Source organism: Muntiacus reevesi, chromosome 15, assembly GCF_963930625.1.
Source record: "Muntiacus reevesi chromosome 15, mMunRee1.1, whole genome shotgun sequence".
Lineage (NCBI taxonomy): Eukaryota > Metazoa > Chordata > Mammalia > Artiodactyla > Cervidae > Muntiacus > Muntiacus reevesi.
Genome location: NC_089263.1, coordinates 64,115,162 through 64,142,056, shown reverse-complemented (window position 1 = coordinate 64,142,056; position 26,895 = coordinate 64,115,162). Strand labels below are relative to the sequence as shown.

Genomic DNA, 26,895 nt, shown 5'->3' with positions numbered 1-26,895 from the left:
CTCTGCGTAATCATGCAGCAGCTGGGAAAAGGCTGTGGGTCTAATTCATGCCCTGAATCACAATGGACAAGAGAGGAAAATTACATACTTCTTGAAGAACAGACCCAGAGCAGCCAAGGCCTGGCATCTCTCCGCGCAGGGGCACACATGACTCCCGAGGGTGAGGCCGACAGCCACGCCCTACTCCCGTCCAGCTCTGGTCGCCACGTGGGCCGTCTTCTCCCTTCAGCGCCTTTGGGGAAAGAAGATGCTAGAAATGACAAAATATTAGGATCCACAACAAGGAAAAAGTGGCCTAGCCTTCACATGCTTTCCGTTTGCTTTTGTTCAAGGTGGCGGTGGAGGCAAAAACACATACTTTTAGTCACTGCCTTAATCTGAATCTTAAATAGAGCATCAGGAGACAAAGCAAGATTTTACTGAGAAAAAGTGAATTTTTAATTATCTTGTGAATCTACTTAGAAAAACACACAAGCAATGTTCACAACTATAAATTTAAACCTTTTGCACTAAAAAAAAAAAAAAAAAAAAAACACGAAACATCAAACACAAAACCACAGGCATGAACTGTAAACCTGTATTAATTATCAACTAGTCTTAAAGTTAATTCTTAGACGTAATTCAATATTTTCCTCCTTGGCAATTTTAATGTTTTAGCACCAAATAATCTCCCACAGAGGTACTCATAAAAGCTCTGGCTGCCAGTGTAAGGAGATGCTTCTGCAGCACTACGCACACGCACACCGCCCACGCTCACACCCGCAGACAGGAGGCCCGTGCAGACGGGCGTCACACGCTGACTTCAGGGCAATGGAAAGAAGACAGAGGGCACACGGGTCACACGTCTTTAATGTAGTGCATTCGTAGAAAAAAGGCCAGCTCTCGCTCCCAGGCGTGCGCTCGTCCTTATACTTTAATGTCATGATTTAGAAGATGCAGACGTTATTGCCTAAATATTATTCTATACATTTCCATCAGTGTTCAGGAAAACACCTTAAACTGCTACTTAATTTACACCATAATTACGGGGTTACAGCTTTAGCTCATTGGCAATTTTGGAAGCGATATTTTTGAAAGCTATGGACGTCCCTGATATCCGCTTAAACCGGACCCCGTTCAGAGACAGTCTTGGCAGCTTGCACACCTCCATCTCCCACTGCACGAGGTTCTCCGCGTGCCCATCGCCGTGGACACAGAAGAGTAAGAAGCGCTCTCTCTGCTCATAGTCGCAGTTATTGGCATCCAGCACTTTGCGGATTTCCCGCATCATGTCATTGGGATCCATGGAACTAGTGGTTTTCATGCTCCAGGTGAAGCGCAGGGAACGAGGTTTTGCTTCTTTGTTTTCCTCCTTTTGCTCAGCAGACACGTTGCGACTGAAATGCACAGTGGCAGGTTTATTCTTAATGACATAGGAAACCCCACCTTCTCTACTCTAGCTAGCTCAATGCAGCGTAATAAACGACTCCTGGGTCATGCCTGCAGAGGTTCACCGGTGGTAATCAGTTCCTTCTCTAAGAAGCATTCATCTATCCATTCTCCCACCCCATCATAAGCTAAGACACAAAAAATCTACCTGGCTGAACAACCTTCACCAGTCATCTGGTGAAAATTAAGAAAATAATTTGTTAAACAGAATCCCTGGGAGTCAGGCAAGGTAGAGAGCGATCTGAGCACATCTCCAAGAGCCCAGCCCTTGTCATCCAGGCTGGCTGCAGGCAGCAAGGCCTACCACAGCCCTTCACAGGCCCAGCTCGGGGAGGTGGCGTTAGCACGCCAGCCTCCAGTTCTGCCCCGCCTGGCTGCTTTTCCTACCGGTTTTTAAAAATTCATCATAAAAAAAAAAAAAAAAAAAAAAAAAAAAAAATTCATCATAACCCCCACTCTCACTGTTGTTCAGGATAATCAGTGACGACGGACTTTAAAGTCACTTTCCCCGTAAATGGCCGCAGCTGCTGAACAGAGCCGGGTGGCAGGTGGGCCACTCTCTCAGATCCCTACAAAAATCTTAGCGTTTTTCCTTCTATTCTGTTCATTTAAACATTTAAACTTCTCAAACATCGCAGTTAAAAATAACTCTTACTACTGAAACAGGGAAGTGGCATGTTGAGACTTCTCTGCTGCTGAGCACTAAAATGACTGGTCTGAACGCAGACCGTGCACACTCACAGAGCGCAGGCTGCGGTCCCAGGCGCGGCCCTCTGAGGGACTCCAACAGGCGCCTACCGGGTCTGCTCTGCAGCATTCCATCATTACTGCCAGGAGCCGCTACTCACAGCCTCCTGTGTGTTTCTGGAGGTCTCAATTAGGACGGTGAATACCTAACACTCTTGATCATTAAAACCTCCCAGTGTATATATGTTAATACACTCAATCCTTTGGCAAATTCATCAGCGCTCAGGGTGGGCCATGGGTTTTACTATGTACGTAGCTCTCCCTGTCATCCACCTGCTAGTAGAATACGCAGTTTGGTTCACATCTACCAAAACTGTTTGAAAGCTTCCTAAGTATAAAGTGCTGTTAAATATGACATAGGTTATTTAAAAAAAGCAAACGCACTCAGAGCCGGGGTCAGGGGAGGAGACTAAACCCCAGGGCCACAGCCGCAGCACAGGTGAAGCGCAGGTGGTCTGTTCGGGTCACAGAGAGGCGGAGCCCGCCTCGTGGGAGGACTGAGAGAGAAGGGACAAGGCGGGCGGGGGTGGGGAGCAGCGACTGAGGACAGCTATGAAGAGCCCAGGGGCTTTCAACAACATGATGGAGGCGGCTTAAGCCTGCCTGCTGAGCAGAGGAAATCTAACGAAGGCAAGGAGGTGCAGAAGCGCAGAATGTGTACCGAGCCCCTGATCCCTCAGCACACCAGGAGGAAGGCTCTGTCCCTCCGCCTCCGACTGTGGCTGGGAAACAAACTCGGGGCAGCTAGACCTGCTCCAGGCCAGGCTGGGGTTGCCTCTTGGCTCTTGCCCGAAACTTCTGCTCAGCTGAGGAGGTTGTGTGTGGGGAAACCTGGAGTTGCTGAGACCACACAGGACCTCGTGTGGACATGCTCGATCAGGTGAGGGAGCCACTGCAGGCTTTTATTCAGGGAAGTCATATGACCAGAGTTGTGCCTCAGGAAGAGAGTAGATGCACTAACAAGGACCTGAAACAGCACGATGGTGACTGGTATAAAAAAGGGCCCACATGGAAGAAATCTAGAGTCCTGAGCCCATCTGGTCACTCTCTCCACAGCCAAATCCATGCAGTGACAGCTAAACAAAATTTTTTGCTTTTAGCAAAACACTCAACCACATAATCATTCTTTTTTCATTTTCCTGGCTCCACTGCATGGCTTGTGAGATCTTAGTTCCCCAAGCAGGGACTGAATTCAGGCTGTTGGCAGTGAAAGTTCAGAGTCCTAACCACTGAACCTCCTGGGAATGCCCTACATAATCATTTTACATATATATTAAAAAAAAGACATTTAATTTGAAATGTGAAAATTCTCCTAGGGAACTCCCTGGAGGTCCAGTGGTTAGGACTCGGTACTTTTACTGCTGGGGCCAGGGTTGGAGTTCAATCCCTGTTCTGGGAACTCAGATCCCACAAGACACGTTGCAAGGCCAAGAAAGAAAAGACAGGACAGACATTCTCCTAAATATTCTGCTTTCCTTCCTTGAGACTACAACTAGGCCAGGAGTCTTCACATGTCAACAGTGCTGCTATCGACTCCCAGACCTCAGGAGAGCGCAGGCAGGAGGAGTGGTACTTTTAACACCCAAACACTAGCATGAACCCGGATGGGGATGGGCGGTGTGCAGGCGGCGACGGCACCGTAGCGCCCTCGCGTGGCCGCCGGGCGCCAGCAGCACACACGCTTCCTGACCAGACTGCTGCCCGCCCTAAGCAACCCCACGTGGAGCAAGGATATGACGCAGAATGCTTGAAAAGTGTTGCCTCTGCCACAGAAATGAAGTAAATACCTATAAAATATTTTAAGTAAAAATCATTTCCCTCACCTGGAGCCCTCATATCTCCCGTTCCTCTCATATTCAGTTGGAAGCCTCAATGAATAGAATGCAGAAGCACAGAGAAGTGGGAAAGAGAAAAGAAATCTTACACACCAGTACACGACCAACCCAAATATAAAGACATTATAAAATGAACCCAAAGCACTTTCTGGTCACCTGTTGAGCTCATTACAACTCGTACTCTTGCAGGTGTGACTCAGCCAAAAACCATCCGTGTGCCCGCGAAGGCTGTGCAGGAGGCAGGCCGCACATCTGCTTCATACACGACAGGTATTCCTGCCCAGTTCTGGAATCTGTGCACGTGCACGGCTTTCGATTGGAGTTATTCTGACTTTTTAATCACTCCCCAAAGTATGTGCTTAGTCACTCAGTCGTGTCCGACTCTTTGTGACCCTATGAACAGTAGCCCACCAGGCTCCTCTGTCCATGGGATTCTCCAGGCAAGAATACTGGAGTGGGTTGCCATTTCCGTCTCCAGCCCCTAAGTACAGTGGGTTTCCAATTAAATCATCACAGAGTGGAAAGAAGGAAGGAAGAAGGCACTCTTCCTGTGGTTTCTGACAAAGAGCTCCCATGAATAAAGCCTCTCTGTGACCCACCTATGGCATCGCAGGTAAACCCTTGGCCTGGCCTCTGGGGAGCTGAGAGGCGTGGGCACGACCAGGCTGCAGGGGCCACTTTCCCCTGAAGGGCATGTGTCCTGAGAGTGTGAGCAATGCCCCTGGTCTCTTGGGTGTCACATCACAAAATATCTACCTAATAAGAGTAATATTTACTACAATAAGATATACTTTCTTCAGCGGTTGGTGGAAAGTGCCTTTTATATACAATACTATTTACTCTTCAACTCTTAGCCTTTCCTAAATGCAATCCTCCATGAAATTAAAAAAGAAAACAAAAACACAATTACCACTTACCTTTTGCATGCCTGGGGCTAATCATTAATTGCATATTGTTACTGAACATCTCATTCTTCAAACAGAAGCATGCTAAGTGTTATTAGTATGAAGACAGAATTATTTGGAGGCTAAACAATTCTACCAAAGGAAGAAAATGCACAGAGCATGCGTAGGCCTCTTGTTACATGGGTGCAACAGTCCCTTTTAAGATGCCTGACAGAGTTAATCTCTTTCTCTTCAATTTCCTTTCAAAGAAATAAGTATTTAGTTCTCAGCAGAAAGTTTAGTTTTCAACAGGGCTACAAAGCCAAACCTGATGTTAATTGCAGGAGCCATTTCGGGGTGAGGATTGAAAAAAAAATGTGTATATATAAATCCTACCTTTTGATAAACCTGAATGACATGTTTCTAAAAGAAATTAAGCCAAAGAAAAAAATTAACAAAAATGACTTGCATAAGTTAAATAGTTATTACAGATAAAATAAAACCAGCAAGTAAAACAGGGCTCCTCTCCTGCCCAGTGAACAATGAAAACAGTGACATCTGATGAAAAAGTAAAATTATCACAAATAACTGACTATGTGTCTTTTAAATAGAAATGTAAAAGAATCTGTATTAATAAGAAAAAATTTAGCAGTAAATATTGACAGTATCTACAGTTAAATTTTTTAAGGGTCTTCAGATGGGTACACCTTAAGATAATAAAATTCAACATCTTGTATTAAAGAAAAGCCATTTTCAATGTACTAGAAATAAAATAACATTTTTTAAAAATAATATTTCTCAATTTTCTTCAAATTATCTTTAAACAAAAAATATCACCTTATACAGAAACATTAAAAATATCATTATAAAATGTTTATCCATGAAGAGAATCAATACTTATTACAGTGGCTCGATATAAATCACTTTTTAAGGAGAGGAAAAAAAAAGTCATTGGAGATTTTTTTTTCCCTTCCAGTTTTGATATAATTGACATACAGCACTGTAATACGTTCCTGGGAGTTTAAAATGAAGTAGACTTTTTAAAGCTTTTATACCAAAATGATAGAAAAATAAATGACAAAACTGGGAGTTTCATTTTTAAGTAATACATTGAAAGAGCTCTATTTAAAAGAACTGACTCTGCTTATTAAAAAATTTAAGGAAATGTTTAGGCTGTACTGAACTGAATTTGACAAAAGAAACTTCCAACTATGGCTCAGGTCTGTGTGATGACACGATAAGCATTCCTGGGTGAGTGCGTCCTGGGCTTGTCAAACTACTGACACTTCTGAATCTCAGTTCTGTGACAGCACGGAAGTACCCAAGAGTATTTTGCTGAGTGAATTGACAGTTTTCTTTTTGTTCTTTTATTTTTCTCTAATTTGGGATGACTTTGGCACTGCTTCAGATACCTACCAATTTGAAAAGTAATCCCTTGAGGGATAAAGAGGACGACGCCTCGGGAGCACGTGGACGACCCAGGGGCACAGGGCCCCGGCGCGTCACCCGGGCTGTCCCGCCTGCAGAGGACGGGCTCTCTAAAGCGCTCACACTATCCAGCGCACAGCCAGGGGCAGAGGGCGAGCTCGGACACCAGTCCTTGTTCTGCCACGTCCCGGCAGGTCTCCCCTGCGGCATTCAAATGCCAACACCTGAGCCTTCTGGGCATTAGCTTTGTTATTTGTTTTTTTTGTTTTTTGGGCATTAGCTCTGATCAGCACCATTACTAGGGGAGGCTAAGAAGATGCTGCTGGAGCAGCAAGGACTCTGACTGCCTTTAGGAATGAACTGACGACAACAGAAGCACAGCACCACGGGAGGCTACAGGACGGCGTGCAAACCAACAGAGAGAGGACTTCCTGAAAAAACATGGGGGAAGACGACCCTCTCTAGAACATTTTTAAAGAGGAGCCCCAGCCTTCAATTTCAATTCAAATACATAAAATAACAATTAGGGACGCTATGTAGTGGGGATCAAGGGCCCGTCCTGGAACCATGGGCCTGACTCAGCACTCTTCTCCCACAGGATCTTGAACATGTGCCTTATTCTCTCTGAATCTTACCTCCAGTTTCTTCTATAAACTGGGATAATGTGCGCTCCACAGGGTAGACTGTGGAGATTCAATGTGTGTGTGAGGGAGAATGTATGTATGCATACATAGGTATATAAAACAAGTATCTCCGTATCGATAAATGTACAGACATCTATCTATTTGTTAGCACATAGTAAGCATCTGATTTAATGTGGCTGATGCTACTTTTATCAGTGATAGAATTCAGAAGACAAAAGAAAAAGAACACAAAGGAGACAAAAAAATGCAAGGATTTTAATGATGTGCAAGGCTTTATTTAAAGAGCCCATCTGAGACCAAAGCCTAAGGACACAAAGCTGCCCATCCTGTGACTGGGGCTTACACAGACCTGACTGCCACACCCCGCCTCCGCGCTCGGGGACCAGAAGGCAGAATACCAGTTGATACTAAGCAGCCTTGTCTCCAAGGAATGAGCTAAGGCACAGGGAGGCTTGGGAGAACTCCTGGAATGACCCTGAAAGGAGGCAATGCATTATTCTGGGGTCATCAGACTCCTTGGGTTGAACTCATTGTCTCTCCTATGGTCACAAATGGGTGACCCGAATATGGCAAGGCCCCTTGGACCACTGTGCTCTTTAGCCCATCCTGGAATGGGAAGTCTCGGCAAAAGGGCTAAGAAGAGAATAGGAGGGTAGGCCAGAAACTTTTTACTCCTCTGATCTCTAGTCAATTGCCAGTGGGTTTCAGAAGTCCTCCTGAATTTGGTATTCAACATCCCGACAATGAAGAGATAATCTGGGGAAAGATAGCTTAATGTGACTTGTCTGAATTATTTTTTATTTTTGATGTGGACCATTTTTAAAGTCTTTACTGAATTTGTTACCATGTTTTTGTCTCACAGTTTGTGTTTTTGGCCCTGAGGCATGTGGGGTCTTAGTTCCCCAACCAGGGATTGACCTCTCACCCCCTGCATTGGAAGGTAAAGTCGTAATCACTGGACTGGCAGGGAAGTCCCATTTTATCTAAGTTTTAGATGGTTGATTTAGAATAACATTACTGGAGGCATTAAGGAGACTGCCAAGTGATGCCCAGCTTACAGTTAAGTAACACAGATGGAATGGAACAGATCAGCAGGATAATGCACCACAGGGAGTGCAGAGCAATGAGGAGGAGTGAGAAGGGCATCTCTCATTCCAGACTCTGGGAAGGCCCCATCACTGCCCGGTGAGGGTCTCGAGAGGCACACCTGCAGAACACCTGGAGAAGAGACTGCTGCACAGGGAGGCTCAAGAGCAAAGAACTTCCTCCAGGAACCCGGGACTGCGGGGGCCCGGAGGCTTCCTGCGAGTGGCCCTGGCTAAAGGTGCCTTCGCTTACTCGCCAACAGTGTACAGTGGTACCTTTCCTCTGGTAGCAGCCAATGTTTCTAGGCTCAGCAACCTCTAGACTAGATTCTGCAAGTAAAGTACCTTAGAGATTTCCCAAGGCCCCAGCTGACAGTCAACTGGACAAACAAAAGATTTTATACATCACCAGATACTAGCTTCTTCCTGGGAATAAAGCAGGGATTTTATCTCCAAAACTATACATTGTAAGAATGCTATCTGTTCTCATTATACCTTAGGCCGACAGAGAGAAGAATGTCAAGAGTTAAGCTGCAAGAAACGCAGTGCTCCTCCACGACACTGGCATGAAATGAGAGGAGAGGCACTGTGTCCCTCCTGTGTGCCTACGTGTGGTCACCCCACACAGTCCTCCTCAGTGGCAGCCTGCAGAGCACCCGCCGCTGGACAACACCACATCTGGGGTCCTGCTAAATGCAGTGCACACGCCATGTGGAGAAGTGTATGATTAACAGAAACGGTAATTAAGGAACAACAATTTCCCAAGCGCTAGAGAACTTTCAGTGTTGTGAAAGGACTCGGGGCTCTCTAATTTCTGTTCTAAAAGGTTTCAGAAGTACAGAGTGAGATATACAAACCAGAAAAATGTGAGCTAAAGACAGGATGGAAAAAAAAAAGACAGAATGAAAAGCATCTGTGCAGTGGCTTCACATAATGGGGGGGAACACTTCTCCTTTTGCCCTTATGTTTGCTCCAACCAACCAGCACCACCTGGCACTTACCTCCTTGTGAGTTTGGAAGTTAATTTACTAAAAAGATTAGTGGAGCCTCGGCTTCGAGTCTGCGACAACGGTGTGGCTTCATGGGACAGGCTGGGTGAGGCAGGTGGGCCGTTGTACGTGGCAGTGCGCCGCTCCCGGGGCTGACCGTGGAAAGTGCTACGGCTGGCAGTGCCTCTTGGGAATCGGGTTCGATCTGGGGTGGTGGTGCTGCTAATACTGTGTGTTGAAGCAACCGGAGCTCTCTGGTCAGGAACAGTGCTAGGAGATCAGCAAATGACAGATTCTTAGAGCTTCGTTCACAAAATCCTGGCTTTGTAGCAAACATGGCACACAAACACTTACAGTCATAATATACCTTTGAGATAGAGTAGAGATAACCAGTATATAAATCCAGATCCAAGGGGTATTTTATAGGACTTAAGACCAAAGGTAAGTTAAACGGAAAGGGTACCAAAGGAAGAGCACACAGTGAAACAACGCCTCATGGAGCTGAAGGGACAACACATACGTATTTTCAAGGACAAGATTAATGCAAGGAAATTTAGAACAAAGAACAGCTAACTCAAGCTTCTTTTCCTTTGCTTCCCTCTCAAATTCTTACATGCAGAGAACCCTGCCAATACAAAAAAAACAAAGGCTATGCAGGTGAAACTGAAGAATAGGCAACTAAAAAGTTTCGGAAGCACAAAAATGGCATAAGTATTGTAAAATTCCACATGCTGAAAGCAACTTGGAGAGAAAGGGGAATTTCTTACATCCTTTATAGTATGAAGAGGCATGAGGATACAAAGATGACCAGGGACACCATGAGACAGGATGCGCTGAACTAAAACCACACACAGGAAGGACACTGTGGACAACTGGAACAAAACCTTAGACTGTAATATCCACAGCACAAAATTAAGAAGCAGTGGGTACACATTAGTTTCACAAGGAATGTGCATTTTTCTTACATAGCCTTGAAGTTATCTCCTTCACTGTCTATTGGAGGTAACATCATCTTGGGGTGCCCAGAGGCTGACATGGACATCGACTTCTGATGTCTCAGCCGACAGGTGGAAGATGTCTTACAAACAGAGGCAGGGCTAGCTGCGTAAGCGAACATTTCTGTCAGGCTGGGAGGGGGTTTGGGTTCAGGCAGAGGCAGAAACAACAGTATGATGGACCAGTGACAAAAAGAGCAACCTGTTGTTCAAAGCACATTACCTTCCTCCCCAAACCATCTCATTTCTGTCAAAGAACAAAAATCTCTTAAACTCGTTTTGGGGATTCTGGAGTAACTGCTAATCTGTATCTGCTTTTTAAAAACGAGCAATTTTTAAAAGTTTATTAGCTTTAAAGAAAAGAAAGTAACACTGTACATGTTTGAATATTTATGTGAGAGTGATGAAGATCTCCGAGCTATGTGTAAAATAAAGCTTATCTTAGAAGATGTCTCCATTCAAATCAAAGCGAATCTATAATATGTACGCTGCGCTCTCAACCTGTTCCCAAAGCACAGTGGCATACATTAAATGGACTAGAAAAACTACGGCTATAGTAGTAACTAGTTGTACTTATCAAAGTATCCTATGTTATCAAACCATCCCTACTCAAAGCACACTGACTTCTTTATAAAAAACAATCACAATTCTTAAGAGGTCAACAAAGCCCCCTTTTTTCAAGGTGGGGAAACTAATAAGAGCAAGTTAACTGTTTATAGGCAGAGAAAGAGAGACACAGTGACCACACACCTGCACAGCTAGCTACAGGACACAGTGACCTAGGGCTTTTCTCATTCTTAATGCCAGCTCAGCCATCATGTCCGTGGAATTTCAAAGGGAGCAGTTAAGGACAATCAGGGATTAGAATTCTGCCCATACTCTTTCAGTGTCTCTCTGCAGAAATCCTCTCAAAGCCTGAAACCTAGAAACCATCAGGTTTTTTCCTTCACGCCCGACATACAGAACAGCTGGGTCATCCTGTTGGTATCACAACCCCTCACAGCACTTCACTGCGCCCCACGCCTCCACACCCGAGGGTCTCTGGGCAGAGCTTCATCTCTCTTCCAAGTCCAGACCTCAGCCACCTGTCTTCATTGCTCCCCAAACTCACACTTTCCAGTCGGTCCACCATACAGCTGTGAACTTCCTAAAACACACACCTAACTTCGTCCTTGTCGCTTGTCTGCTTTTAACCTTGCAAAAGCACACAGCATCTTCAGGATAAAGTTCAGACTCCTCACCCTGGTACCCGAGCCGCATCCTCAGGCGCCCGTCTGGCTGCACCCCTGGCACCTCTTCAGGCTTGACCTTCTACTGTCACTTCCCGGAAATTGACTTTCTGGCCCATCTGATGACCTGCTGTCTCTTGGTCATGCATCAGGTCAAAGAACTTTTGCAGGAGCTAGTCTCTGTGTCTGGAGAGCTGACATCTTTCTCTTTTCATCAGAATTTCACCTCCGAGGTTATCCCCTCCGTGAAGGCTTCACCAGTGCCCTCTCTCACCCGGAGTTACTCCTTTCCCTGTGTATTCAGTGACGGCACCTGCTATGCACACCCCACTGTACTGCAGTGGCTCCTGTCTGCTTGTGTGCTCTGGAAACACGGCCTGCAGCCTCAATGTGACCCCACATTGTATGTGCAAGCCTATGTGGACAGTTACTTTGCGGTCAGCAGTATGCCTCAGATAGAGCAGGTACTTAAGAATATTCAATAACTGAAAAGGCACGTTAATGAGGTGAGCCACTGGAATTCCAGCAGTCCCAATATGAAGGAGACAGGTCTGTATAATAAACTACTCAAGAAGATCTGCTTGCCCGTCTATCTTTGACAATCCTGCCCTCTGACTTGGGTGAGTGTGACTTTAATACAGTCACAGAACTGTACAATCACCTTATAATGATAAAAATAGATTCACTTTTTTGTTTCTGACATTTTTTTTTTTCCTTTGGCAGCTGAATTCTGTTTTGGGAGAAATAGGCTCTTGGTCTCCATCTCCCAATGTCGCTGACTCCCCGCTGGATTTTCCCAATATCCTGGCCAGTGACAGATTTAGAGATGGGCAGGCCACAGCCAAACCAACACCGCCCCAGGGCTTCTGCGTGAGCAGAGCTGAGCGTGGGACGACATCAAGGCCGATGTCACTGAGCCCACCAAGGAACTCCCGCAGAAGCAGCAGAATTAGGAGACAAACCCTGACTCTATCCCTGGACTTTTTCAGTTACAAGAATTCACAGATGCCCTTTAATTTAAATTTGTTTGGACTGATTTTCTGTCACCCCAACATAGAGTCTTAAATGATTCAACTATTTGAAGAAAGGCTTTGTTGTTTTCAATATGCACATACAGACATACGTACACATAGACACATACACTTTTACTTTACTAAGTTACAGATAAATAACTTTACCAGCTGAGCCACCAGGCAAGTCCTACAGATAAATGCAACTGTTCTTTGTGCTCCATTATCTGTTCAGAGCAGGTCAAGGGTCAACATGCTTTATTCCCCTGCCCAGCAGCTGACATTCTCTTGCCCAAATTAGGACCTAGGGTCAGTAAGTGCATTAAAAAAAAGCAGGGGAAGAAGAGGTGGTAGGGGTTACCTGGCATGTTCCCTGGAGAATATATAAATGGTCCCAAAGACTCAGAGGAGGAAATGGCTTTTAGTCAGAATCCTGAACAGGGAGAGGCTCAGTCTATTCGCCCTGAGCTATCCCCCTGGCTGGAGGGCGCAGGCAAGACTATGTGAACAGGTACTTTGCAGCAAAAAACTGACCCTCCTTAGAGTCAGAGGTCCTTTTAAAAAGGAAGTGCAGATTGATATATTCATTATAAATTATTTAATTTTTGGCATAATCTTACAAGAAATGAAAAGAATTATTTCTCTAGAAATTTAATCATGTCATATCACGAGTTCCACAAAGGAAGCAACAAAACAGATTTTTTTTTTTTTAAACTCTCAAAGCAGGCTTACGACCTCAATTTAGGAATCAGTAAACTCAAGAAATGTTTGTGGAATTTCATGTTTGTACAAACTCACAAAAGTTCTATTTACAACAAACTCACTCACAATGGGCTGCATCAAGTTGATTGTTGTGAAAGTTGGACAAAATTTTTTCCTTAGAAATGTGGTAAAGAGGATGGTTATAGTCCACAGACTATCTCACAAAAATTTACACAAACAAAACAGTAGTTGCATCATATTTTTAGCAGTTCTGGGTCCAAGGAAAAAAAATCATTATTTAAACCTTAACTTAAAGAAATAGCACTGTTTCTTAAAATTCAAATTGTGTGATGTTCCTATTGATCTTTTGACTTTATATCTAAATATGTCTGATATGACTTTTATTCTGTATTGGAACATTCCAATATGAAACATTTTGGCTGCTGATGCAAAGCATACTCAGTGATTGGGCAAAAGCAGAATTAAAAATATAATCCAAAGATACATGTGTTAACTGTGACAAAACCTTTTTTGTTCATCTAATTTTTATTAGCCATGATCATTCTTATGTTGGAATTCTGTAACAACACTCACATATTTAAGAAAAAAGTCGAACATACTAAAGGCTAAAATAGGAATTCATGTCTTTCTTCCAGAAGTTAACATAGATCCAGGCATCCTGTACCTCACTAGTATTTTAGTCAAAGAACAAGATTGTGTGTGTGTGTCTATAGGAGAGGAAAAAGCAACAATCTGCCAAAGAAGTCATCTGTGCACAGAGAAGGCTCTGTGAATAATTTATCACTCAAGCATCTATTTTAAGGGTGAAAAAGTAATCACATTTAATGTCTTCCTTAACTGAAAGCAAAAAAAAAAATATGACCACTAGTGTGACACTCAAACCTCCAATATTTTTCCATAATTTTTCAATTCATTTATAAGATACAAAACCAAAATCCAGGTATTATTAAAGTTATGTGCCTCGTTTTGTGTGGCAGGAGGCTGTTTAACTAAAGATAAAGACAATATTTTCAGAAGGAGAGCACTTAAATAACTGATGCCAACAGAGCAACGAGACCCAGGTGGGGCTAAAGAGAGGGCAGCCCCACTGAGGAAGGTATCTGCAGGTAGAAACCAGGTAATGACTCCAAAGAAATCAAGAGCATTCTTAAAACTGTTTTTAAAGAGTGGACCATGTGGCCGCAGGAGAGGAGAGGTAGAGGAGCTACATGCACAGACACAAACCGAGGGAGCGGAGAGAAGGCGGTCTGAACAGCCTTGCAGAGAAAAGTCTGACTCTGTACCTCAGAGAACCGTGTATTCTAAAGTTCAAGAGGAATCTGAGAGGACAGTTCAACAATTTAGAAGAATTTTTAAAAAACAACAGTCATGAAACAACATTCTCCTCGTTCTACAGATTAAAATTCTTAACAGAAAAAAATAAATAAATAAAAATAAAATTCTTAACAGAAATGTCTGGCAACTCCCTGGTGATCCAGGGGTTAGGCCTTGGTGCTTTCACTGCAGGGACCCAGGATCAATCCCTGGTCAGGGAACTAAGAATTAAGATCCTGTGGAGCCAAAAGAAAAATAAAGAAACTTCTAATTAAGTCTTCTACTGGTGTCTCCTACTCAGTCACCTGAACTATAAGCAATTTGATATATTTGAGAAAGCAATTGCAATAAAAGAAAATTTACCAAAGAACAGACTACTATTAAAAAAATAAACATACCAATCATTAATCCGTAAGTTATCTAGCCCAGTGGCTCTACTCACGTTATTAGGAGAGAACAAGCATAGACAAGATTCAAAGACAGAATACCAAGATGTAAATATTTCTAAAAAGTCACTGAAAAAAATGAATGAACGTAATCTCACAGAACAAGCTTTTCCCTTCATGTCAATTCAAACATAAGTGGTCTGTGGAAGAGGGGAATGACAAAATAGTCTGGTTTAAAGGATGAAAAATGATAGAATTTTTGTTTATAGGTTGTTATAGAAGTTAGTGATCAAACAATTCATTTGACTGGTGAAATCTAAGGAAACAAACTTTACAGTGTCATTTCAGAAAGCAAATGTCAGAAAAAGAAGAAAAACAATTTTGATGCTACACATGAGAATGTGCTATGACCAAATAATGTTCAAGTTGAGAGGCCAGGGGACAATGAAAGATGATGTGAATTTATTTTATGGATTTCTATTTCAGAACTTTTCTGCTCACTTTACCTCATCATTCTGAATTTAGTTTTATACTACTCTTCCAAAACAAAAGAAGGAAAACCAGGCCCATTTGAGAAATATTTTCTATACAGAATATATTTAACTACTCTACCAAGCCAACTTTTTCTTCTCTTTTCTCTCTATCCAAACTGAACTCTACTGTATGGTTTCTGGATCTACTTAATCCCACTTTTCTAGTTCTTATTTTGAAACCCCTAGAAAAGGGTCTGTATGATCTGATTCCTTACTGATAATATTACTGTCAGTATTTAAAAGTCATGCTTATTCAATGTAAGATTTCCTCTCTACCAGATTAAAATCATTGAGAAGACTGAACTTTCCATTTCTCTGGATATTCAAGTGTGTCTCTTTTAAGGTGAAGACCACGTTTAAAGTGTTTTGTCTGCCCGGCCCTTCTGGCACACTGCTGACCTATAACTGACAGCCCACCCATCCCATCTGGGGCTCCACGTCCCTGAGGCGTGGCTCCCTGTCTCAGGTCATCATCCTTCCCCACTTCCAGTCTTGGTTCAAGATATCCACGTGCACAAAGCAATCTCCATGTCCCTGTTCATAATTCTACAATTAAAGCATAGCTTACCACCTATTTCATCTGGGAAAGCTCTCTGGTTTAACTCAACCCTTCCAATCATCACACCCAGCCGGCCGAGAATAAGCTCTGGACCGGGAGAGGAATTTGGAATTCTAGGATCTCACTAGAACTGCATTTAAATTTAACTTACCATTAGAGAATACTTACCACTATTATTTGAATTTTGATTATAACAATTAAGAAGTAAATATCATCCTTCCATTTCTTTTGGGAAAAACACATTTTCCTGCAAACAGGTAAAATTTCATACCTGTTTTCTTTGCCATTCTGAATTACTGAATGTCTATCAGCTGTGGTTCTTTCACTGCAAACGTAAGTATTTCGTCGCGTCATTCCACCAGATGCCGTATTACTCTATTAAAAAAAAGGGCATTTTGGTCTTAAACAATTTAGTAAGTATAATACAGCAGGGAAAAAAAAATCCCATTTAAATAAACACGAGTACTTAGTCTTTAAATAAACCTGAATTATTAACGGGCTTCCCAGGTGGCTCAGTGGTAAAGAGCCCGCGTGCCAATGCAGGAGATGCAGGCTTGAGAAGGTCCCCTGGAGAAGGAAGTGGCAAGCCACTCCAGTGTTCTTGCTAGGAAAATCCCACGGACAGAGGAGCCTGAAAGGCTACAGTCCAAGGGGTCACAGAAGAGCCGGACATGACTTAGCGACTAAAGAACAACCAAGTATTAACAGCACTGGGCACTAGATCAGAAAAGAAGACGAAGGTAGCAACCTCTACCCTCTTTCCTACCTTCCAGTATTTCTGCAACAATGAAAAATGGCTATAGCAGTGACTTTGAAAAGCTGGCTACAATAATCTATAAAGTAATAACTCATGGATTATTTAAAATGAAGCAGGAAGACAGAGAAATTCACTTTTTAAAAGGTAATAATTTCAAACTGAAACATTAAAAAGCAAGGATTATAAGGTAAATATACAAATGAAACAAAAATAAAAAAATATCAGAATTAAAACTGCAAAACTATTAGCAAAAAAATAAAAAATAAATATAACAGATAAATCTGCATAATCTTGGATTTGACAAGCGATTTTGATATGTCACACACAGGGCAAAGGACAGAAATAGACATCTTTCCAACGAAGGCATACTAACGGCCAATACACGTATGAAAAGATGCTGAATACCACTGGTCATTTAGCAAATGCAAATCACATCCACAATGAGATACCACTTCACATCCACTAGGAGAGCTACAATTGAAAAAAAAAAAAAAAACAACTAGAAAATAACAAATGGGGCAAGAATGTGGAGAAACAAGGACGTGACTGTGTAAGGATGTAAAGGAGTGCAGCTGTGGTACACGCACTTGTACACAAACGCTGTACACAGCGTTTGAACTCTGTGGGAGAAGGTGAGGCTGAGATGTTTTGAAAGAACAGCATGTATATTATCTGTGGTGAAACAGACCACCAGCCCAGGTGGGATGCATGAGTCAAGTGCTCGGGCCTGGTGGGCTGGGAAGACCCAGAGGAATCGGGTGGAGAGGGAGGTGGGATGGGGGACCGGGATGGGGAATACGTGTGACTCTATGGCTGATTCATATCAATGTATGACAAAACCCACTGAAAAATTAAAAATAAATAAATAAAATAAAGAGGGGAAAAATAAATAAATAAATAAATAAGAGTGGCTAATAATGCTTGGGATATATTTTCAAAAGGGGGATGTGCTGATGAGTAGAGCCAAGGAACAGAAGTTATGAAGGCAAGGAACAAGTTTCTTTAAGGCTGGATTTAAACTGCAGGGCTATGGAATGACGACTGAAGTCGAAATAAAAAGCCTTTCCACACAGCATTTATTCTGAAGAAGCACAAGGTCAGTGGACAGAGCAGACAAGACTCTTCGGGCTCCTGTGTAAGCCCTTCCCCAGAACAGGACAAGGGAGCTGTGCCTTGACAAAGTGCTGCCTCCTGACTCTGGGGTTTCTTTAGGGTTAAAGGAGGCTGTGTCACTGTTAACTTCCAGGGAAAATGTGATTACAGAATATCCTTAAAATTGTTCATTCTCTGCAAATTCTTATCAAAATTACTTTTGGGGTCTTCCAATTATAAAATAAATAAGTCATGGGGATGCAATATACAGCATGGTGACTATAGTTAGTAATACTGTATTGTATATTTGGAAGTTGCTAAGAGAGTAAACCTAAGAAGTTCTCATCACAAGTAAAAAAAATTCTGTACAGTGCTAAGAAGAGTGATTATTTTTTTAGCTCAGAGAGAACACATTTCAATCCATGAAAAGTTTCTGAAACTGAACAGATTCAATTTAACAAACACTGCCTACTCTCTAGGGAGATTTTGTTAAGTGCAGGAATTAAGAGATTTAGGTCAGTAGTGTAATTTTGGACAATTACCTAACTTTTCTTCAATTTCTTCACCTTGAGATTTAGCTGATACATGGAAAAGCACTCGGCAGGGTCCCTGGCACAAGGTTAGGACTCAGTCAATGCTCTGTATTGACAGAGCCCTTTGACATGCTGGGCAAACACCATGTTCCTACCTTGCAGTCAGACCTCACAGTGCCCTGGACAGAATCTGTCAGGCTGTGTGGGACCACTTGTCTGCACTGTCACTACTGGTTTTATTTATTTTCTGTCAAACTATGCGGTCTTTCCATCTCTCAGACGTTTTTGGAGTAACTAGAAACAGCCCTTGACATGAAGGATCTCATCCAGTGGGATGGAGTGCAATAAGAAACACCAGCAACAGAGCTAATGATCCCAACAGGGTGACAACGTACACAGGGGCCCAGGGGGCAGGGCTTTGTAGGCAGGTTAAGAACAGAGGAGCAAAATGCTGTGTCATTTCAATCCTCCAATCCTAGGCAGGCTCTATAGCGCAACAACTTACACTAGGGACAGTGGAGCTCTTCTTCCGTTCAGGGATATCCGCCTTGTTAGGGTTACTTGCGTTCCCAAGCATGGGACTGGCTGGAGCAATCCCCTTTCCCCCAACAACACTGGCGCCTGGTTTCCGGGAGGGAACTCCGTCTTCTTTGAGGTCACTGTCTGCAGTGCTGGTCTGACTCCTTTTTGGATATGCCACAACTGAAGGAATAGCTGGTCCAGCTAAAATAAAGAAATCACTTTTTAAAAGTCAGAATATTTTATATGCTGAATATTTTTAAAGTTTTGTATTTTATCTTATGAAAATAAACTTTATAAGATGATCCAAGATTTCTATTCATCTAATATAAAACAGTGAAATCTTCTAAGATGATCCCTATTCACGTATGCTTTCCCTATGCAATGAATGCAATTTTAAAATTTTACTTACTAGTCCCCAACTTTCTAAAAGTGTTTTTTTTTTTTTAAATTAGTAAGCTTATATAGTTGTCCTGAAACATCTTCACAGGGTGTTCCTGGACAGATAAGTATGCACACACATCATGCAGAATAACTGCTTCACCTGGTACATCTGAGTGAATCTCATCCTTTTTGTACAAGAGATGCCTTCACCTTTTGGAAAAGAACAGTACAGATTTACAGGCCATTTCTTTTGACACTTTATCTTGCATCTTTTTTAAAGCACTCATACTCTTCTAGATAAACAGGAATTTGAGTAGATGAGGAAAGGCAGTACAAGCAGAGGAAAGCATCTTCCTCACGCAAGTGACTGAGAGGACATGGGGGCGGGGTGCTGCAGCTCACATCTGCTCCCAGGAGGGTGCTTAGGGACATCCCGGGTGGCAAATAACTGATGTCTTGCAAGAAATCATCTAGAGACTGTGATGACACAGGAGATCTGCAGTTCAAAGAATTTTGGAAATGAACAAGATAACTTGCATGTTTATTATATATAACGTCCAGTGGTAATCTTAAGAAACAGCACCAAATGCTCAACATTTATGTTGAGAAAAGATTTTATATACTTGGGTCTATTAAAAAAAAATGGATGGAAGGGGAAGGGAGGGACTATGAGTCTGAGTCGTAGTCCTATGACTATACATACAGAATGGGTAAAAAACAAGGTCTTACTGTATAGCACAGTGAACTATATTCAATATCTTGAGATAAACCATAATGGAAAAGAGTATAAAAAAGAGTGTATATTTATGTATAATTGAGTCACTCTGCTGTATAGCAGAAATTAACACAACACTGCAAATCAACTATATTTCAATAGAAAAATAAATCAATAAAAAAAATAGGATGAAGTGGGGTACAGAAAAGCTACCTCTTAGACAAATCAAAATGGTAAACCTAGAGAATTCCCAGGTGGTCCAGTGGTTAGGACACTGCACTTTCACTGCCAAGGACTCGGGTTCTATTCCTGGGTGGGGAACTAAGATCCCGCAAGACACTCAGTGTGACCAATAAATAATAACTATATAAACAGTAAATCTATTTGGAAAGGAATTAAAAATGAAGAGATTTGATTTCATTTATGGGACGACAACAATTAAGCTCCCAGTCTGGCAATTTTAACATATAAAACAAAGAATCAGCCAAATGTGGGATGATGCTACCCTTAATACTTAGTTTTTATTCTATCATGATACATCCAATGACATTCTAAAACTATATCAATTTGTTTTGAACATCTATTATTTTGATTAAGAGGATAATTTTTTTCCTTCATTTTAGGATTTGAGATTGTGCGTGGAGACGGCTGTTGATACAGCCCACTGACCTCATTCCTTCAGACCGCTCCAGTTTCACGTGCGCTGTGTGCAGTGTATTCAGTTCTACACACTTTAATCACATGTACAGATTCACTTGCTCACCCTCTGCCAAGACACAGAGCAGTTCTGCCTCAAGGATTTTGAGGCTGACCCTTCACAGCCACCTCTATCGCGCAAGTCCCTTTCCTAAATCCTGGCCCATCTGTTCTCACCTCTGTAATTCCCTCATTTCAAGAATGTTATGTGAATAGTCAATGTAACCTTCTGAGATTGTTTTCCCCTACTCAGTGTAACTCCCCCAAGATCCATCTAAATTGTTGTATTTATCAACAATCTGCTCCTTTTCATTGCTAAGGAGTGTTCCATGGTGTGTTCCATATCACACAAAAAAGTGACTGTTCTTTTTTATCTTTTAGGGGTGGAGGGGGGTGTACTGTGCAGCTTTCCAGATCTTAGTTCCCTAACCAGGAACTGAATCTGGGCCATGAAAAGTGCCTAGAGTCTTAACTAACCACTGGACCACCAGGGAATTCCCCCAAATATGACTTTTATGTAGCCAAATTTGTTAAGTCTTTTCTTTTGTGGCTTTTAGTGTCTGGGGCCACAGTTTAAAAGACCTTAACAAGTCCAAATTACCAAGAAATTATCTCATTTTTTTCTTTTAACATTTTTATGGTTTCTGTTTATTTATTTACATCTTTATTTCAATTGGAATCCAACCTTGTATAGGATGTGAGAAATGGATGCAGTTTTTTTTTTTTCTGATCACTACCAACTACCCCAATACCATTTATTAATAGAATAGTGAGGCTTCAGCCTTTTTTTTTTTTTTAAATAAAAGAATCACTTACAAATCTGATGAAGAGCTCCCTTCAAAAGAAAAAATATACACATACAGCAGCAGGGTTGGGGAGGGGGGTGATCACAGTGTGGGACCCAAATGAAGAAACACAAACAAAAATTGTTACAATTTTACAGAGGCAGGCATCTGTAAGTCAGTGGCATTGAGAGCTAGAGGACCAGAGGAGAGATGAGGGTGGGAGGCTGAGCTATGGCTGGACTGGCCACAGTCTGTCTGCCGCACCTGGCACCAAGTGGATGTACTTTACTAGACCCGAGTTCTTGGAACCCAGCCCATTCTTAGCACTTATATGAACAGTGCCAGAGGCATAATCAATTCTTCTTTCATTCTGACCACTATCTTCATCCCCAAAAAGAGTAAAAAAAAGAATGTGGAATTGGGTCTGTGATCTATGCACAGAATTTCTTGAAATGCTCCTTTGTGAATTTCTTTTTAGTATTAAAGGCTCCAAGAAGGCAGGATGATTATCACGATAAAAGCACTACTACAAGAGGCAATGGGTGGTAGTGGATGAGCCCCTAAACCAGGGACCAGGAGGGCTGGATTCTGTCTCAAGCACTTCCACTTCCGTTTAACCCCAGAAGACCTGGTGAGCAATCTTGACCTATTTCTTTATTGCCAATATGGGGGTTTGGTGATCTCTTTTTAGCTCTACAATCTTCTGAGCTGGGAAAAAGGGCATTACTAATCCAGACAGATTCTGCTTAAGGAAGAATGAACTTACTAAGACAGTTGTTAGGGACATGAGAAAACTAATACCAGGTTTCTTCCAGGATTTAGGAACAATTCCCTATAAACTGGTTGATTCAGAGCAACACGTAGGCATTTTGCTAATTGCTCTGTATGTAGCACACAGAAAAACCCTTCCTTGCTAGCAACTAATAAGAACACAAAAGACTGAGACCCAGAGCAACACTTGCTTTACAAATGCCATCTGTAAAATTCTGGCATCAGATCGGCTCTGAGCGCTCAGTCACACCCTGGCAAACAGCAGATGTGCAGACAGCTTACTGACAGCGCCAGTACAATGTGCTGCTTCAGCCTGAACCACACAGAGGCATTGGCAGCAGGAAGAGAAATGGAAACCAAGCAAAGGGTCATCACTTTTGGTACAAAACCAAAGCAGCAGACACCTGGAACACTCTGTACAGTTCTAAGCACCAACTCTCAAGGTGGAAGGAAACAGGAGGACAAGGTCCAGGGAAGGGAAGTGACCTGAACAAAGAAATGAGCGAGGAGTCCCCGTTCCAAGTCAGGACTAGGCCAACATAAATCTGTGCATTGGAATTAAAGGAATTAACACGTGAATAAATGCACATCTGCTAGAGTCTCTGGATTACAACAAACGGGGCTGCCTTGAAGGCAGAATAACTGTCACGTTTGTTAAGCATCCTTTTGGGTCCTAAGTCTCATGGAAAATTCACTCTATGGTGAAAACGTAAGAGTGAGGTGTTCAGACACATGGACAGTTAAGAGTGTGGGTCGAGAATGACATGAGTCAAAAATTTAAACCAATTAAGGCAAAACTGGTGTATTATACATTTTCCAGGGCTGTGCTGTCCATTGTGGTAGCCACTGGCCACATGTGGCTTTATAAATTTAACTTCGACAAAACTGAAAATCACCTTCTCACTTCAAGTGCTTGATAAAGTCCCATGTGGCTCAGGTTTCTACCCAGCCAGGCCTTAGTCAACCCAAGACTACTGAGTGTACCAAGGAGATCAGAGCCTGCAGCGCCTGTAGGACTGCTTTCAAGAAACGCTAAGAAGGGCAATTAAGCACCCCTAACCCCAGGAGGCCATAAGCAAAAGGGTGCCTGGCAATATCAGGAGGCCTCTTGGTTAACGGGAGGCCTCTTGGTTAACGGGAGGCCTGGAACACGCTGGAGTGATCTCAAACTTACTTACCGTGGTCACTGTAACGCCTCTGCTTCTGGCTTGAAGAGACACTTCTCTGCACCTTGTGGTGAGGAGACTGGCCAGTACTGTTGTTGAGGTCGCTGCTTGGCCTAACCTTAGCAAGTGAAAGATTGCTGCTAGAACTGGAATCACTAGCATCCAGCTAAGAGAAAATGAGAAAAACAGAGCAAACCACAACACGAGCCCAAATGGTTTATCATGAAACTAAACTTCTCATAACACACAAACCTCTCACAGACTGTTCATTTAGGGAGAAAAACCACAGTGTACAAAAAATACAACCCTAAACTCAGAAAAAAGTATTTTTCTGACTACTGGAAAAATTCACACAAGAATAGATATTTATGTTCTTCTAGGCTTTTTCAAAAAACTAAAAATTCTCTATTTCATCTGATACTTTACGCCATTTTAAAACTATTACTGACTACACAGGTTAACAAAAGCCAAGTTATTAAAGGTTATTATCTTAAAGCTAAAATAGTAACTCATAATAGTCATAGGAGTTAGATCAGTCGTGTGAAGGTAAATTTAAAAATATTATCAATGTTATACACACTAAAAACCCCCAAAACTAATTATTACATGAGCTAATAATTCACAAAAGGATATTATACGTTTTTATCTGGTTATACTTACCTCTGAAGATTTTCTCCCCAACAATAAATATGTCGCTGTGATTTCATCATATTTCATCTTACTAAGAGATTCTTGAATTTCTTCTTGTGTATATCCCATTCCCACCATAATATCTAAAAGAAGGGCACAATACAGTTTACGGGTTTCCTTTGGTTAAGAAATCATTACATTACAGCGTAAACTAATTTCCTTTATTTGACCGAAAAGATCACACATTGTTCTAACATAAATGGGCAGCTGGCTTATTTCTGAGTTACTGAGTACTATTACTGGGCCTGTAGATAACTTCCTAAATATGACAAAACATATTAGCTGCTTCATGTAACCTAACTTATCCCCATTATTATTCCTGTTTTGGTGGGTTGTGTCCAGCTCTTGTGACCCCATGGACTGTAGCCCACCAGGCTCCTCTGTCCATGGGATTTTCCAGGCAGGAATAGTGGAGCAATTTGCCATTTCCTTCTCCAGGGGATCTTCCCAATCCAGGGATTGAACCTGGGTCTCCCACATTGCAGGCAGATTCTTTACTGACTGAGCTACCAGGGAAGCCCATTCCCGTTTTAGGTGTATACATATCAATGAAGGGACAAGTATGTTACTTGCACACACACCAGCATGCAGGCACAGAGTAATTACCTATTCTTTTCTGGTCTGAGATGTCCAGTTCTGGTTCAACAAATGGTTTCAGCTCATCATCCTCATGCCCTGCATTGATCCACCTGTCCTTCATGATTTGCTGAAAGGTGAACTGTGTCGTTAGCAGTATAAATGAAGCATTCTGATAATCACAATATTTAGGGAAATTTATTCTCAACATTTCATCAATTAAGGTTCAAAGGATAACTTAAAAATGTCTCAATCTTGCTTAAAAAAAAAAAACAAACAAAAAACCCAGGATAGTATTCAATATGTCATACAAATTAAGCAAAATTCTAAAAATACTTTCAAAGACTCTCCAAAGTTGTTCTTCATTTCCACTTATGTTATTACCTCTAGAGTGCCTCGTTTTATTGGATTTAGCACCAGGAAACGTTTGAGAAGGTTTTCACAGTCTGTGGACATGTAGAAAGGGATTCTGTATTTCCCTCTTAATACTCGCTCTCTCAGTTCCTTTGGGGAGGTAGAGAGGAAAGAAAACTACTAAGTCAACTTTTAGGTTAAAAAAGAACCCAACTCCCCCACTGAAACAACACTGACATGTTAACTCTGATCATTTGATAAAATCCTTTAAGCTTTCTGAAGAACAAGGATGCAACTGCTTCATATACCTTTAGGTTCTGCCCATCAAAGGGGAGCGACCCGCTGACTAGAGTGTAAAGAATGACACCGAGGCTCCACACGTCCACTTCCGGCCCATCATATTTCTTGCCCTGGAAGAGCTCTGGGGCCGCATATGGAGGACTGCCACAAAACGTATCCAGTTTACTGCCAACAGTAAATTCATTGCTAAAACCAAAGTCAGCTATTTTAATGTTCATATCAGCATCTAACAATAGATTTTCAGCCTAGAGGGAAAACATCAAAACAAAAATGAAATTTTTAACAAAAAAATATAATGAACTGTGATAGAATTAGGCATTTCATAAAAGCTTTTTGTAATGATATAAACTTAATATATCCTAATGAATAAGAAAACATTCTTTCTAGAGAGAAAAAAAAAAGGAGATAATTCAGAAGACTTAATGCTCTGGCAGTAACAACCAATAAGAGGGGTAAGGTGCAGTGGTGCCTCGGTCTCTGAGGGCGCCGGCTCGGACCCCGTGGACACCACCCTCCACCATCGTATAAAACAGTCCAGTCAGCCAGCCTTCCTAAGACACAGATGGAGAACCTGGGGATATGGGGGCCCAACTGTATAGATCAATTCCAGCACCAATTTAAACAGCAAATGTTCATGACAAAACAGTATTGGAAGAGCTTTTTCAGCTAAGAACAAGGGGCTTTTAAAAAACAGATCCTTCTAAGTACCCTTTAAAGTGGACAGTCACATTTCACAAACACTGCTAAATAAGGTGTATAATGGCTATTACTGAGAAGAGGGGCATCCTAAACTTCATTTAAGACAGAGATCATGGTCATGACTGCTTGTCTTAACAGACATTTTATCATGTGGCAATCATACACCAGGTGTTATATTAGTGTCTGGATGCACAGACAGGGTCCTGCCCTCAGAAAGCTCACAGTTTACAAACGGAGGGGAGGAAAAACCTGCAGCTACACTCCGGGGCCTCAGTACTGTGACCGGGAAGAGAGGAGTGGTGGCCCGGCACTGAAAGGTATGGTCTGGCTCCCTAACTGGATGGAACTGAAACCACTTCGAGATTAGGTGACGGCAGTGGTGTGTCAACAAGAGGGATTTCAAGCAGAATAACAGTCTGAAAACCCAGAGGGTGAGAGAGAACACGGTTTGCTCAAGCAACTGAAAGGCAACGTACGGTAGAGAGGACTAGAGGCCTGGGGACATGCTATGGCTGAATTAAAAATGGCAAGTTGAGCGACTTGTATTCAGGAAGTTTAGCTTTTTATTCTAAGGGCAATGGGAAGCCACTGAAAAGTCATTCAAGCAGGGAAATGACAAATTTTATTTGTGTGTGTGTGTGTGTGTGTGTGTGTGTGTGATTTTTAAAAAACATTTATTTACTTATTTGGTTGTACTGGGTCTTAGTTGCAGCATGTGGGATCTAGTTCCCTGACCAGGGATCAAACCTGGGCCCCCAATGCAGGGGGCCCAGAGTCTTAGCCACTGGACCTCTAGGGAAGTCCCATGACAATTTTATTTGTGTTTTTAAAGGACTATTCTGGTTGCAATGTAGGAAACAGACATGGAAGAAAGAGGCAAAATTGGAAGCAGGGAGGACCAGGCAAGAGGCTAGTGTAGTAATCCAGTCCCAGATGCCAGTGGACTGGAAATGGACAATGCGAGTGGAGACAGAGAAGAACAAGCTCAGTAACACGCAGGGAACAGCAGTAGAGACCTGGGGACTGAGTGGGTGTCAGAGCAAAGGAGAGAGAGGCACTTGGGGTACAT

At 42.3% G+C, this 26,895-nt stretch overlaps 1 protein-coding gene across 9 annotated transcripts in view; it reads right to left on the bottom strand.

Annotated features, from left to right (window-relative positions):
- Positions 1-414: 414 nt before the first annotated feature.
- Positions 415-26,895, bottom strand: part of MARK3 (microtubule affinity regulating kinase 3) — a 102,062-nt gene continuing 75,581 nt past the window's right edge. For 2 of the 9 annotated variants that reach the window (XM_065905885.1, XM_065905893.1), the window contains 11 exons: positions 25,136-25,372; positions 24,858-24,977; positions 24,504-24,615; positions 23,868-23,980; positions 23,220-23,373; positions 18,677-18,894; positions 16,061-16,164; positions 9,053-9,310; positions 5,291-5,317; positions 3,999-4,043; positions 415-1,376 (listed from right to left, as the gene is read on the bottom strand). In XM_065905885.1, coding sequence (XP_065761957.1) covers positions 1,031-1,376; positions 3,999-4,043; positions 5,291-5,317; positions 9,053-9,310; positions 16,061-16,164; positions 18,677-18,894; positions 23,220-23,373; positions 23,868-23,980; positions 24,504-24,615; positions 24,858-24,977; positions 25,136-25,372 — 1,734 coding nt within the window. In that variant the 3' untranslated portion in view covers positions 415-1,030. The remainder of the gene's footprint in view (positions 1,377-3,998; positions 4,044-5,290; positions 5,318-9,052; positions 9,311-16,060; positions 16,165-18,676; positions 18,895-23,219; positions 23,374-23,867; positions 23,981-24,503; positions 24,616-24,857; positions 24,978-25,135; positions 25,373-26,895) is intronic. The other 7 variants (XM_065905888.1, XM_065905886.1, XM_065905887.1 and 4 more) reach the window with 7 other exon arrangements.